The sequence below is a fragment of the Saccoglossus kowalevskii genome, chromosome 13 (genome assembly GCF_978046115.1).
Source record: "Saccoglossus kowalevskii chromosome 13, keSacKowa6.1, whole genome shotgun sequence".
Taxonomy (NCBI): domain Eukaryota; kingdom Metazoa; phylum Hemichordata; class Enteropneusta; family Harrimaniidae; genus Saccoglossus; species Saccoglossus kowalevskii.
This window is the reverse complement of record NC_140653.1, coordinates 28,339,961-28,356,959: the sequence shown is the minus strand read 5'-3', so window position 1 is coordinate 28,356,959 and position 16,999 is coordinate 28,339,961. Positions and strand designations below refer to the sequence as shown.

General features: G+C 35.5%; 1 protein-coding gene across 1 annotated transcript in view; it reads left to right on the top strand.

Moving 5' to 3' along the window:
- The window catches only part of LOC100374356 (neuronal acetylcholine receptor subunit alpha-7), a 35,247-nt gene extending 18,806 nt beyond the window's left edge, over positions 1-16,441 (top strand). Inside the window, 6 exon segments of the mRNA NM_001184934.1 lie at positions 217-326; positions 10,216-10,469; positions 11,597-11,791; positions 12,233-12,316; positions 12,780-12,889; positions 14,049-16,441. Coding sequence (NP_001171863.1) covers positions 217-326; positions 10,216-10,469; positions 11,597-11,791; positions 12,233-12,316; positions 12,780-12,889; positions 14,049-14,486 — 1,191 coding nt within the window. The 3' untranslated portion in view covers positions 14,487-16,441.
- The last annotated feature ends 558 nt before the right edge of the window (positions 16,442-16,999 follow it).

The following is a 16,999-nucleotide window of genomic DNA, read 5'->3' as shown; positions in this document are numbered from 1 at the left end:
TCGATTGACGTTACATTTTCGTATACACCTGTTAATAATGTGCATTCATGCTTTTGTACATGTGAATATATTTACTTTCATCGCATGGTACTCGTACATTTACACGTCACGACACGTCATATCACGCAACGCGAATCGCCTAACGCCGCGCCACGTCGCGTATGCCACCTTGCTTCACGTCATTGCGTAGTAATGTTCTAACTGTTTCTATTACAGATCTGGAAGGATGCGTACATGACGTGGGATCCAGCAGATTATGGAAACGTAAAAGATATCCGCATACCGCCTGATAAAATATGGGTTCCAGATGTCCTCATGTACAACAGGTGAGTGTGTGTGTGTGTTTGGGGATTTTCACTTTTGAAAAAATCAAATAAGCTGACTAAGCATTCACAGTGGGCCAATACATTTTAACGCTATGTGAATGCATTGCTTGTTGTAAACAATCATTTGTGCTACCAAAATTGTGGTTCCGTCTCAATTCTCTGCCAGCACCCCAAGAACCATCCGTCCTTCTGTATTGCTTGATGAATTGCACCATTGAATGTCACAGGTTGATATTATTAACATTTTATTGTGCGTATTATCCTTGGTTGATCTTTCTTCATAGCGCGCACATGGTACTACAAATTACCTATAATTTTTATGGTTTATACTCAAGACATTGATTTACCTTTTTATTAGAAATTTGATCCTGTGAGTCTCGTATTTGTTTTTCAAATCTGCGTTTTGCAATATGTGTTCAGAATTTCAAATTTTAGCTCCAAGTCTAGTGAAAAGCAATTTATAGAGGTGCTAATCTTTAGGAAATGCAATCAGCAATAAAAAGTAATCCCCTTCATCACCATGCAGATTTCAGCTGACATGTATATTTCATTGTTTCATCCATTTTCATCCAGTGATTTCTTTAATTTTAATTAACATATGCTGTTCAATTCCATAGTTTATGAACAGATTCTGAACCATATCAACAAAACATGCTGAATATAGTTAATTAGTATGCAAAGTAGATAATCTCATCGTATGCAGAATAGTAGAATAATCACAGAATAGTATTCGTCATTCAATTACAAAAACAGCAAGCATGTATAAAATTTTAATCGATTAAAGCAAACAGTTGTTAGGATATTAAATACGCATGATGGAATATTGTTAGGTAATTAACTTATGCAGATTGATTCCAAATTCTAGTCTATGTTTATTCATCTACAAACAGTTGAAAGTAATAATTAGTATGCCAATTAAGTAATTAACATATGTACATTATTACTTAATGAGTAGTATAATATTAAACTACACTGTGCATTTACCAAGTTTTAACCCATTTGAGCAAAAAGCTGTTAGAAATCCAACAAAACATGCAGAAAGTTGTTAATTTGTATGCAACAGACTGACACCAATATGACATTAGCCTTCCCGTGTGCCTACACACGACACTACGCTTCACAAAAACAATATGTTCTGTAATTTAAAATAAAAGTACCACCATTATGGTTGGTAAAATTAACATGGGATTGTGGGTAATCACAGACACTACGCGTTATATGCAGTTCAATAAAAGCAATATGGTTGTAAATAAACAGAGCTTACAACTCATTCAGTAGAGTTACCATGCATCAACACAACCCATCGATCTGGAAATGGTTGTTTCAAATCCAGGATGTTGCTGCTTAAAATTTTTCTTTTTAAAAAAAGGGGGGTTGTATTCTCCACTTGGGTCATCTGAGAACAACCTATTTCTGAAAAAAAAGGTCTTCTTCTAGTAAATAGGCATCGTTGAGAATGAAGATACTAGTAAATAGGTCTTGTTTGAAATAAAGAAAAAGCACTTTCCTAGTAAATGCTGAACGAAAACTGTCCACCTTCAAAGAAAGACGAGGCAAAAAGTAGGAGTTACGACGGCAGTACTTGCTGTTAGTCTATGGTCTATAGCCGGGGGATCAGATGCTATGAAAGTTGCATATACATGTCAGGGATTACAAGTTTGGCGCGAATTATCAGTTTGAACCATAGATGTTTTTGGTGGTTTAATATATATTTTGCTAACGTCCACGTTGAAAAAATTGCTCTGAAAATCAGTTGTCATCGACTCAAATAAATAAACAATTTTGATAATAACAAATAAGATGGAGTGACAGTAAACGCATTATTAACTATCTGACGTACATTGATTCAGTGTCTATCATGCAGAATACGAATACGAACAAACGAACGAGTGAATAAATGAATGTTACTGAATGAGAATACATCTCAATAAATGACGCTCTGTGCCAACCCCTTCCCCACCCAAAAACACTGAAATTAAAAAATTAATATTTTCTAATGGCTATTAGATTAATAATACAGCTTCTAATAAAATATCCATTATAATATGCAAATGAAACATCGTGTCGAAATGCAATACATTATGTATATCTGAAGGAGTGTGAACTGAGATAAACACAGTCGGAGGTCATATGGTATCTAGCTAATAACATTACAATTACAATGTGGCGCAACGGATCGTTTTAAGTAATTACACAGATCGACGAAGACGCTACTAATAGGATTATACAATGTTATACGATGATAGCCATTCGATCAGTTTGACTGTGTAGTAGTTGATTAACGACTCGGGTTGTATTCCGAATAAAATATCATTGATTAGCAACATCATAATAAAGATTTAGTGCTTATTCCGACAAATGAAATTAGTCATGAAATTTTATTTTCATTTATGGAAACGTGTATCAGCGTATCTCAATAAAATAACACATTTCTTTCGTGTAATGTACCATCGAGTTTGAAGTTGCATAAGCTGTGTGTGTTTTTTTATTTCTCGTAATGGTGAGATAGTATTAATTACAAAAAGACAGTGAAATGGCGATAACAGACTTAGTCACACATCATTTTAAATTAACACACGTTACATAAGGAAATACAAATTTATGGACACATAACAACTACAAGCGACAATACATGGTCAATTAGTCAATGAATTATACATGAACCCAACCCCGAGATTTACATCTAAGACGTAATGTCGGCTGTTTCGAAAAGAGTGCGCACATTTTTGAAGCCAGCCCCGAGATTTACATTCAAGACGTAATGTCGGCTGTTTCGAAAAGAGTGCGCACATCTTTGAAGCCAACCCAGAGATTTACATCCAACACGTAATGTCGGCTGTTTCGAAAACAATGAGCACATTTTTCTCCACATGTAGCATACCATATATAATTCTGAGTCATAATCAAATAGTTTCTGTAAGAAACCCGATGTTTACACCAGACGAATGACATGGATGCCATCTTATATCTTCTGTATCATATTTACCCACAAACTCATTATATTCACCAAACCATTTGTTGATTGTTAAGGCTAGTCCTAATACAAGATGTCATTCTCATTGCGGATATTTATGGTGTTGACGGGTTCTGTATTCTTCAATAACCAACTCATTTTTAGATTTATTGAATTTTAAACAGTCCCCATACAATACCTTTTTCAGGTTATAACATTCATATTGAACATTGATTTGTCTATGTTGGCATATATAAGTGGTTAGGTAACACAGGCATAATTAATGAAATAGGACTTAGATGCAAACGGCCGCCGAGATCTGGTTGAGAGCGAGAAAACAGCGGGATTTGTTTTGTCCCACCAATAGTGCTCCATTTTCTCTCGCTATTCTATCCACTGTTCTCCTTGATCTCTGTAACCATGGTATTTGAAATAGTGGACGCGATGACGAGGCAAAAAGGAACACCATTCGAAAAGTCTCGTGAATTTCGAGATCTCGGCAAGCAGGCGTCTAAGGTCTCTTCAGTTGGCACGTGAACTTTTCAGTATAATGAATATATGTATGCAAGTGATATTACAGCGCAAACGTATTTTCATCAGTCAGCCTTCGTCATTGAAAATAAATAACTTGGTACACCACTATCGGTATAAATTAAATTGACCAATGGGTCATTGTATGAATCATTCAGTTGATGTACATAATATGTGCGCATGGAGAATTGCTTGTTTTTTATTGGGAATACTAAAAACCCGGCGACAAACGTTTAGACTAATGATTGAACGTGTCGGTTCAAGTTAAGCAGTTGTCCTTGAAGGCGCGCGTACTTTGTTTCTATGTTGATAGTTAATAAATATGTATTTTCAGTAGTTTACATTTTTGATTATTTGCTACCAAAACATAACACTATTTAAAATATCCAAGCTAGTTTATTTAGTTTTTAATCAATAGTTAACACAGACGCAGTTGATCCCTTCATCAGTTTATAAGGAAAAAAATTCAATTTTGTAGATACTGATACAGCATATACTATGACATGCGTTAAATGTCGTTAATTGCTCGTCATGCAAAATGTGCACTTTAAAAATGCCATCTCTATTTTTAACTTTATAATACAAGGAAGTTATGTATGTTGTAAAAGCAGCGTGTGGTGGTTGATAGCCATTTTTTGCTGTCGTAACTCTCAAGTTATACGTCGCTAAGTGCACTTGACATAATTGACATACCTAGGCAGTGTGTTAATTCATCTCAGTGAAGCCATATCATTTATCCATGAACTATCGGTGACATTGTAGATTTGTTATCCCTTAATCTTATAGTTTCTCACCATGATCCATTAAGTGGTTGTCGTTTTTTTATCATAACATTTGACGAACGTTTATAAATTCAGTTACGTTACGTATCTATAATAATATATTGCTATACTTGGAACGGACACTTACTGCAATTGATCTGCGACGTTTCGCAAACATATTTACATCAGTGCCGGAATCAATCAGCGTTCCTATCAACATTCGCCATACGCGATCCAACTGACTACTAGAAGATATAGATACGTCTCTGTGATATCTGACCAAAGTGCGTGTTCAATGATTAGATGTGCATTACCGGGGTGTATTAGGACTTCTGTATTACGAGTAGTGAAATTGTTCCTCTGTTGTAGCGAATAAAATTGTGTAATAGTTCAATCTATGTGTCTTTTATTCCAAATGCTAGTTAAAGGCACATTTAACTGTAGTTTTATAGTCACGGGAGCCCCTGTACATTCAAACGATAGTTGGGTATTTTTTATATTAGTGTGTTTCTGCATCTGTCATTCGACATGGATCGTGTAATATTGTGAAAAGGTGAAATTCAGAAATATGTCCACACTTGCATAACGTATCCAGTAACAATAATTACAATAGTATGACATGCCATATCACTAACTTTCTTCCTTTTTGCAAAAGTGAATGAATGGATAAAATATTGCCCACATCGTATTGTGTCCGTCATACTGTGCCCTGGGTAAATCAAGTATTTTTTTCTCCAAACTTTTTCAAACTTGTTTATTTTATAAATCATGTTTTTGGTGCAGTTTAATATATACATATATTCGTAGATAAATTGGTGAAAATGTGTTTTCAATCTGCATTTGCTTAATATAGGGTGTAATTGATATCTCGTATGTCACTCAATAGGCTACACTTTGAACTTTATAATGTAGCTATTGTTTTATAATGGGATATATGCTATACTGTAACTCGCCAATATATTCCACTTATAAGAGCGAGTCTGACACTCTACTCTTGAAATAAACATGATTGTAATCCATCAAATGTTGGTCTCCCTCAGCCAAACAGCAGAAAAAATAGGATATTCTCTTCAGTGGGCAAAATAATATTCCCTTTATTGGGTAAAAACGGGTTCTATTTCCTCTTTGATGGGGAAGTAACAGTATTTACCTGCAAAAAATTAGAAGAATCATCAGACTAGTCAATAGTATGAATGTAAAAACACAAACACAAGTCAAAGTTGTTAGCAAAATTAATGCTACGACAAAATGAAATTAATTAACACATATTCAAGGAACGATGGGACCCAGATTTATATATTCCGAATTCAAATAATTTGCAATTATAAAAAAATAATACACAAAGCATACCCCCCCCCCCCAAGTCATTGTCAATAACTTAGTTGAGGATAAAATGTTGTCTAGCTTTTGTAGCAACTATGAACAAAATCCAACATGGAATGCCCGAGAAATGGTCAATGATAAATAAAGCTAACATGGCTGTCAGTCGCCCATTTTTTGGTCAAATTACAATATAGAAACAGGAAATGAGGGAAATTGTAAACTTCAATTGAAACAGTGATGACAGTATGAAAGGTCAGTAGGACAAAAATCAACTAGTAATAAAAGAAAGCTGAGAGTATGAGAGAAATATTAAAAATAAATTAGCCTTCCAAATAATATCTGTCTGCTATTTAAGATGTGCATTTACAACTACATGAAAACATTAATGAAATTTATACTTACAGAAAATACATTTGATCTGTGGTTTTCTAATTTATTCCAGAGCACCTCTATCTCAAGTTCAAATTAAATCTGATTTTTTGAGGTATCAGAAATTGTCTAATAATCATTATGCATGTTTTTCATTATCAATCACGTCCGTGATTGTCTTCAGAGTATTTATATATGTATATAAGTACATATGATACTGATGGAAAAGCTGAAATCTGACTTATTATGCAAATTAGGTAACTAATGTGCAAATTACAACTAAATAGGAGTGTGCATTGTTCTGGAGCATCCATGTACCAAGTTTCATTGATATGTTATGATTAGTACTTGAGATATCAAAGGAAAAGCATAATATTATGAAATGTTTTGCAAATAAGGTGATTAATATACAAACCACGACTAAACAGGTTTGTGCATTGTCCTACAGCATCCATGTACCATAGATGGTATCAAGTCTACCCACAACTTGGCAACATATCAAACAAAACCATGGAATACACAAGAAACATTTTTCCACCGGGATTTCCCAGCTTTGGTAAATTTACATATTTTCTCACTGCAAGGATGATATCTCACTGCAAGGATGATATCTCACTGCAAGGATGATATCTCACTGCAAGGATGATATCTCACTGCAAACTGCAAGGATGATATCTCACTGCAAGGATGATATCTCACTGCAAGGATGATATCTCACTGCAAGGATGCAAGGATGATATCTAAAAGTACAATAAGCTTTGATTATTCAGATAAACTACATGTATTTTACTGGCAGGGAACTTCAAACTGTGAGAATACTTCAGTACGAATTACTTCCTGCAGTTCATATATGTTAATAGCAGCACCATAATAGCGAACTAGTCGCATAGCTTTGAACATCACTAAACAGGTGTTATGAATCAAAACATGCATGAGCGCATGTACAGACTCCTCAAATACATTTTTGTATGCATTAATGACAAAAAATACACATAATAAATAACAAATCTACCAATACAGATTATCAACAGCAACTGGGCGATTCAAAACGTCCCAACGGCGATGAATCGTGACACAATACCATTTATATACACATCCAAAATGGCGACACGACAGGCAAACGGGGAAACCCTTGTGATGTATCGCCCACTTTGGGCGGTATCAATAATGTCTTTCGTTACATTGTGCTAGAAGCGCTTAGGATTTCATCAACCTAGTATTATATCTTTATAATAGCACTGATAATACACTAAAATTAACAATCCTTAATTCTGCACATATTCTAACACTAACACTTTTAATTGGAATGATTTCTTCTTTCAGGATATAGCGCATCTTTAAGTAATCAAAATTACTGCTTTTGTTTACACGTTACTAGAATGTACACATGTAACATACATAATAATTGACATAACACTGCAATCAGTAAATAATAAAATATATAATTTTCTTTTCAAACAAACATTAATCTTGTATGTTTTATTAACTCCAATTTATTTGCTCCAATCCACTTTTCAAGTGTTCCTTTCATTTTAAGAGAAAATAGAAGAAACAGTTAATTAAAATACACTAATAAATTAACATGAATTAAACCAAAAACATGACTACTCAAGCAATATACGTAACCTAAATTACATTAAATTAGTGTAATGTATTCTCAGGATCCTGATAATAAATTACAAAACCAACAACTCACCTAGTTAATATGTACAGATTTTACCAAAATCTAATCAGGTTTGGCATTGGGGCGTCAGAGGGACAAGATTTGTCACAGACATACATACGGTAAGGCGGACAGACGGACGGATATTCACAGACGGGAGCCAAAAATGATTGACCCATTGTCAGCTGATGTATCAAAACAAGCCAATGTCATTGACAGACTTGTACAAGTAGATGAGGGTTTTGGGGTCATTAGAAATTTTAGAGGACCACCTCCATATTCTGAAATGACGAAACTAGACATCTTTACTATGGTATGCCAGATCAGAATTCCTACATATTTTAGTATTTTCCGCTGCTGATGGTTGTGCTTGCTTAGAATACTGAGAAGTGTGCAAGACAAACGACACTATACTGAATATGACAAGCATCGGTGTGGTGCATGCTATGCCAGAATAAAGAAAATATTAAGTAAAAAGAAACATCCTACACCTAACCTTGCACCAGGGTTCTATATTCACTGTCACAACATATTTTAACCTACGGCGAGAGTGTCATTATATAGGCAAGAATTATTTTTTTTTAGTTGTGACATCACACATGTTTTGTCGTCAGCTCTGCATATGACATCAGGTACATGGCGTTATCGTCGTATACCTGAAATACAACGCACTTAAACAATCAGTCGCGCCCTCTAGCGTTAAAACGTTTAAATGACATAGTAGTTAAGCAATGTCGTCCAAAAACGGCAGCAGTGATTGGTTATTCAGGCATTGGCAATTTAGAGTATTTAACATATAATAAATCTCTTAATCATATTATTTGTTATTTGTTGATGGATGACTACAGCTAAAACCAATATCAACATTGAATGACCTTTCTTTCACCCATTTACGTAACGGAGCGCTTTTTCGCTAGAGGGCGCATCTTATAGGTAAGATTTTATTAAATGACGTGGCGAATAAGGCTTTTATTTTTACCTTGCCCGTACCATCAAAGATGGGAGGGAAAGGTATATTAAGGGAAAAATTTCTGTCCGGCGTTGTTGTTGTCGTCGTTGTTAATTGATATTGTGTGCACAATAACTTTACTAATTCTATTCCAAACTTTATTAAACTTGGTTACCTTATTCATCAGTATAAAGTCTTTCCAGAGTATGAACGACAGATGTCCTGTATGAAAATGTCATGCAAAAATTGAGAAAATCTGAAAAAATATTTTGACTGTTTCTACTTGACTGGTCACTGGTGATACACATTCAAAGGTCACTGATCTCAGTGGAAATATGCATTGTTGTCAATGAAGCAAATCATTTATCTTGTAATAATATCCTTGGTAATGTATCACCCAAATTCCATGGGAATACTAGACTGGGTTTTAAACCCAACTAATGGAGAGGGTTTTTGCACAGTCTGATACACATTTGCAAACCTACCAATAAAATCTTTACAGAAAAAAATGTCAGTAAATCAATATAAGCACTCCTATGAGTTGGGTGCCAAACTTTGATCAAGATCTGAAGCTAATAGAAAATCTGTTTAGTCCAAAGTTACCAAATAAAAAACAACACATAAAAAGCAAAATGTTTCATCCACATTTTGAAAAGAAAATTGTACTCAAAAATATGTATTCTGTATTTGACAAACAGTTCATTCGACAAATGAAAATTCACATGAATTTGTTTCAGCTATTAGAATAGAATGATAGAGCTTTTATAATAATGATTTAAAAACGCACTTCAAAAACAAAGATTGCAGTGTTTGTAGATTCCCATGAGGCAACAGTACTGTTGACTTTACTTTTTAAATAATACAATAGTCACACAATGAATATAATAAGGCAGTTCATATTTGTCTCTGTGAATCATTAATTTTTGACAGACACCTGTACAAAATACTTGGACAAAATCCAGCTAAGATTTTCTGTTATCTTGCATGTTTTATGAATCTATTCACGTCTAAATGCAGCACTTTTTTTCTGCGATGAGGCATTTGTTTTTATACTAAAATATCTGAATTACTTTGAATAAAGCTGGAAATTATGTCTCTTAAAATAATTAATCAAATAAGGCACCAATGTTTTTGTAAAATATTTATCTATCAAGGACATTCGGTAGACTGATTCCCCACTGTTTGTTAAACCCCAAAACTTGTTTGTATTCAAAATTAATTATGACAATGCATATTCATATTGAAAAAATCTACGATAAAGGTAATAATATTATATAACAAAGGGCAAGGTCATCAGAGTTCAACTATGTTTTTGTTTGTATGTTGTGTTTACTATTCAGTGCCGACGATGGATTTGACGGGGCTTATCCCAGCAAAGTCGTGATCAGTTCTGATGGTTCCTGTCTGTGGGTCCCACCTGGCATTTTTCGCAGTACATGCACCATCGAGGTGGCAAACTTTCCGTTCGATGAACAGTTCTGTAAAATGAAGTTTGGTTCGTGGACATTCCACGGGTTTCAGCTGGATCTACAAAAGATGTGGGAAGAAGGAGACATTAGCAACTTCATGCCTAATGGAGAATGGGATCTCATAGGTGAGTACACTACAATTCAAAAACCCGTGAATAATTTTATATGCAAATATTTATAAATTTGTTATAAATCTTCAATCACAGTGCTTTAGCAGATGAATACCACCTATCTGTGCGACATTTGCCCATCACGAATATCCTCGAGGCTGTTGCCGGGAAAATGAATACATTTAGAAATTTAAAACGGTATGTGTTTTATTGTGAACTGTATGGGAATCGGGAAATCGTTATCTGCGAAAGAGAAGTGTGAAGCATTTTGAATAAATTTGAGGGGACTCATAAATCGGACATGGTTGATGGAAAGACGAAGAGAATTGTGGGTAATTGACGTTTTATACTGTCCATTACTTACCGCAATGCTGTCTAGTCGGGTCATTGGTTTTGAGGCAATTTGTTTTATTTAATTAATAAATATTATTAGTACATTACTTTTCGACATCTATGACTTTTTTGTTCAAATTGTCTCACGTTTGCCAACCTCGTCACAAACATTGGCCTATTCCATATCTCTCCAACAGGTCAATAATCTATTCAAGATCCTGAACAGCAGGAATATCCGAATATCTGTCAATATGTCCCGGTAGTTATCCGGCCTAAAATTGCATAAATAAATAAACTAAATGTGTGTCTAAACAATTTAACTATATTCCAGCCTAAAATATAACTTCCCCACCTAAAAGTGTTGATAATAGGTCAAAGAGAATTAAATTAAAATAAATAAGTTTTGTATTTACGCAGTCGACATGATAATTTCGTTAGTGCGGGTCAGTTCATGTTTGCCGCTCGAACTGACCACGCCAAAAGCTTGGCTTCGCATTTGAGCTCGAACCCACACTGACCTCCCTCGCAGCTTATATACAAGTAGGTTACATTAATCCAATTCAAATACTACTCTGCTTTCGGCTCTTTTTTTTTATTTCTAGCTTTCGCTATTACCAAAACCAGTAAATATATAATAACTTAAAATAAAATAAAATATACATAAATTAAAAAAAATAAGGAAAACCAAGTTTTGAAAAAATAGTATTTTATTTAGAATAGATTGGGGTGACATATGTTGCGTATAAGTTAGGGGTTTCAAACCAAGGACGTATTACTAAGACTACTCTTATCTTTATTTTTGTATTCAGCTGTTCTGGCTAACCGTTCAGAATTCGTGTATCCGTGTTGCCCAGAACCGTACCCAGATATTACGTTTACAGTGCATATGAAAAGACGTACTTTGTATTATAGTTTCAACATGATCATACCCTGTGTGCTGATGTCTTTCCTGACCATGCTGACGTTCACACTACCATCGGAGTCCGGTGAAAAGTTAGCTTTAGGTAAGTCCCTCAACACGGTGGCTTTAAAGCGTCGCTGTCATCGGTCAGCGCGTAACGGCTGTTACGCAGCGAACGTTGCATCGCGGATCGCGCGTTCGAATTTGTGCCACGAAAAAAACCGCGCTTATAAGTAATAGTAGTTTATAAATAAATAAACGCTGATCGGACTGATAAATATGATATATAGAAGATAATATTTGGTAATCGTAGTCCTAAATAACTATTAAAAATAGCTAGACGTTTCGAGCAATGGCTCTTTATCGATAGCATAGAAGAAAGTGTACACTTTAATAGTTATTTAGGACTACGATTACCAAATATTATCTTCTATATATCGCGCTTATAAGTGTTACACGCGTTTCATGTGCTGCGTGGGACCTATTTCGAACACGGCGCATCGCGCCAACGGTCACGTGTTAACAATGTTATTTTCTTCGCTAGGTATAACACTATTGCTCGCCGAGACGGTGTTTCTTCTCATTATATCTGAAAAAATGCCGCCAGCCAGCGTGGTGCCGATAATAGGTAAGTAAAGCTATACCGTGTCCATATCTGTTTTTGTGTACCTTTAATATACCGAAGTTAAATATGGCTTAAATAAGGCAGAGTTAGTCCTCTTTAAAAGAACAGCATGACCGGCGTAGTAGGCAGGTAAGCAACAAGGTACTCGCAATATGTTTAAAATTTTCGAGCAGTTTAAGTTGTTATATTGATACATGTATTTTGTTGAACTCGATTTATATGTACGCTCGTATATATATGACATTGTTCATAGTCAGCCGAAACATTGCCTATCGGCGAGTCAGCGCCATGGCTTTATCCAATAGCCGCCATAATCACGCTCCTTGTAAACATAATCTGGTGTGATTACCGGTCGCAACTCGCACAGGCGTAACTGTTTTTCTAGTGAGAACATGGAACCTCTGTCCTTCCGATTACCTGGGATGTTTACCAATTTGTGACTTTTTTTTCCGTCTTCCGACTCTAGGTACTTACTATGCAGCTACTATCATCATGACGGGCTTGTCAGTCGTGTTCACCATTTTTGTTTTGAATTTGCATCACCGTCACCCGGATTTCTACGACATGGGCAGGGTGGTAAGTAATTGATCAGTCACGCTTCCATGAACTTTGTCTTTTCATTTTATTTATCACTGAACCATGAACATTAAAGAGGCAACGTGATAAGGGAGTGGTGTCACTACTGCTGAAGCGCACATGCGCGTTGAATAACTTGTACGTACTAACAAATCTGAGTGCATGCGATTATGTGCATCGTTAGATCCGGAAGTTGTTTTTGTTCTGCGAAATAATGCAGATTCGACACACCACAAAACTATAGAGTGCCGTTTGTGTTTTCATTTATGTCATATATTACTTAAATTATTTACAAATAAAATAACAGTTAACCTCTTAAATGATTTAATATATCAATGTAAGCATGCGCCCCAAGGAACCCATGCGATGTTTTCAAACGTGTCAAGTTAAACATGTATGTTCATATTACTGAGAGTATAGCAAGTTGCATCGTGCACGCCAATCTGATTCAAATTCGATGTAGGTATAGGCTTCAATTGTTTTTTTGTTTTGTTTTTTAATTTTTTTATTTGTAATTTATATATTTTATATTTAAATTTATATTTTTTATTGTTATTTTTGTTTATTTTATGAATATGTTTTGGTTTAACTTGCTGTAAATTAAAAAAAATATAAAAATTGTACAATAGCTAGTCGGCTTTTAATCAGACTGCGTGTACGCGAATATTACCATTCATTTCACATTTGCCGTGTTTCACGGCTGTGTTTCTTCAGTGTAGTATAGTGAAAATAGAAAAACAGATTAATAGATCGAATGGATCTAATTAGTAGTATTTTAGCTCACAAATAACCGATCCATATTGTCCGTGATACGACTATAACGTACAATTTGATTGGGCAGTGCACTGAAGAATGTATCTCTACTATTGCCAAAGAGGGCGCTCTTAAATACGCGTTGGCTATATAGAATCTGCTAAGGTGTAGTGGTGAGCCGAATAAACACATCTTAGAAGATGGTTTGAAAACTGATTATTTATAAATAATCATATCTGATATTCATTATAACATATAATATGGTTAAATCTTATAAAATTTGACATATGAATAAGAACACAAACGGCACCCAACACGAAACAAAACACCATGACCGGTTATGGTACTTGGCATTTTAACGTAATGTGATAAAACAATATTTGATCTTCTTTCTTGCTTTCCACAGTGCCGTTTCATTTTCCTCAAATTTCTTCCTACTGTCTTGTTCATGAGGAAATTGGACAAGCATTCGGATAACATGGTACAGCGTGGGGAGAAGAATGAGATGGTGAAGGTCGGCACAAAATTGGCCAATGCTTTCAACAACTACGACCAGTACCATGCAATGGGACGCGAACGGGCCTACAGTAAAGAGCTGCCGGAAGATTTTGGCAATACAACGTTTCAGACGACACCAGAGAACCTAGTGATGTTAAGAGAGACGTCGGCAATCTTAGAAGAAGTCAAATACATCAGCTCGGAGTTGCGTGGCCAGGGTGAGGAGAATGCGTCAGTCGTTGAATGGAAGTACGCCGCCAACGTCATCGATCGCCTGTGCCTGGTGCTATTTTTCATCTGGACCGTGGCGAACACATTGTACATATTGATCGCTGCACCGAAATAAGTGGCGGGATTGTTTTTGTTAAGCATGGAGCGGTAACGGGGTCGGTTGACATAGAAACCACTCGTCGAGTAAGCCGTGACGGGGGTTAGCTGATCGAAATGGTGCAGACGGGTGGCATAGAGCTGGCGCTAATATAATAAATAAAGCTGCGCATAGAACATTGCGCAACGTGGGAATACGTGCAGTATTACATCGGTTTTCAATATAAACAATGAATTGTATGTGAGACAAACAAGCTTTTTAAAACGAGCCAATATGCACTTTGGTGAATCTGGAAGTAACATTATTGTCAAATCGTTGACATCATTCGAATGAACTTAATAGACAGTATTACAACGAAGCGAAGGAGTGAAAAAACGATGATATATGAAAAAATATAGTAAAAAAAATTAATATTTTTGTAGTGAATGGAAAACTACACTGTCTTCCAATGAAACGAGATCGACTTAATTAGTTTTTATATCAGTGTTACGGGAGTGTATTTAAGTGTATTGAAGTAGAAACAAGTACTGCGGACGGAAATAAAAAATGTTCACCCAAAGCCTAAACTCGAGAGGCTGTGAATTTACAATAGAATTATATTCTTAGATGTTTGACCATTTACTGACGTTTGAGTTCGAATGTTGTTCGTAATAGGAAGACATATAGTAATTTTGCGTTAATCTTTAACACTTCTGTGTTTTGGTTTGATTAGTTTAACTCTTCAATTTTGTTGAGAGACGATACTACTATTTTTTCAGTAATAATTACATTAATAATTCCGTGTGTTTGATGTTACATTAGTCTTCCATCTTCGCTCTATAAATCAATTAACTTTTTGAAATTCTGAGTTGTCAACATATTCCAAACAATTAAATTGATGCAGCACTCATTTAGATTAGGTTGTACCTTGTTCGTACATATACGAGTGTGTTTCCAAGTCTGTAATATTGCGAGTAACGACAGGGCACTATCATGTTATGTATGCCTTTATATTTCTTTACCGAACTTTGCCAGAGTACATTGTGCCGTGTCAACCCACTTTACCATTTCCGTAAATGGGTATTCGGTGGCGTCAATTGATTGCGATTTAGTTTTTTTACACGTGACTATCGTGTTTCGGTTAATATATGAGGCCCGTCAAGACGTTTAATCTCAGAGTACAAATACTTATACGACTAGGGCGTGCGAGAGAGATGAGAGAGACGCGCGCGTGTATGCGTTTGAGGTGCGTAACATTAAGCGCTCTTATTATTGGGCTGTTAAGTTAGAGCAATACATCACCCATAAAATGGGTGTAAATATTAATTATTAATTATATTGACGACGGTTTTCAATCAAGAAAATTAATTACAGCATCTGTCAAGGACTGTTTCGTTTGAACTGTCATCAAATCAAACTGTCAGTGTATAGAACGTAGGAACTCGTATCGCCCATTTGTTTTTCAATAGACCGCACATACGTCGCGTTACGTCGTCTTCAACATGGTCGACATACTTCGTTTAAATTACTTTACAAAACAAATTGAATGCTGCATGGCGACTGTGGCGATTAACAAAACGCACTGCTACACGGGACACGAGGACACATCTGGAATAGATAATGTGTTCATTTGCGTCTCGCACAATTCTAATATTTCACTTTAAGTTAGCATATTTGCATCCAGTAAGATAAACTATCTGTTCTTTCTAAGTGCGTAACGTTAAAGGCTTTCTTTTTCGAAATTTCAAAGCGGAGGGGTCGACATCTGCGCACGCGCGGGAATTGAATTCTAAGCAACGATATGTGATAATAATGCACGCTAAAAACCCAAAGGTTCGTGAGTAGACTATCTACCGTCCTGGTGACGAACCCCCGCTTTAATGAAACAATTATAGATACAGTTATTAAACTTTGAAATATTCCATTTTTTTTATTTATTTTGTAATAATACATTTAACAGAAATGCAATAAACGTGTTGCTTGTTGGTTTATAATTATTGTTACTAGTGTTTTTATCATTTCAATACATCCTATCCACGTACATTGTTATTATGTCCGCCTGACTGTGATAATTAAACTTCTCTGATGTGTATAGCGCCCTCAATTGTATGTAACTTTTTTTTTTCGAGCATTTGTTTTATTGTAGTATTTGGTCGTGGTGATTTAGTATGTTTAGCGGCTCGTAATAAGAAGGATGTGGTTGTATTGGCGTGTTATTTTGTTTTTGTATACCTCAGCATCACAGTCCTCCAATTTCCGTTAATAGTGTCTGTCCATAACACGTAAAGCTTAACTCAGTACTGTGTATAAGTGACTGATGTTTATTTCTAATTCCGATGGTTGGTATCTTTCATTCATGTCTATTTCACCATGTGTCTATTGCGAATTGATGTGTTTATATGTATTGTTAGATATTCAAGATGTTGCCCCATTATAGTCAAGATGGCTTCCCCCATTCAAGTTACAGTCAAGATGGCTTCCCCCATTATAGTCAAGATGACTGCCCCCATCAGGGGCATGTATACATTCAGTATCGGCTTAGTCTTTTCCAC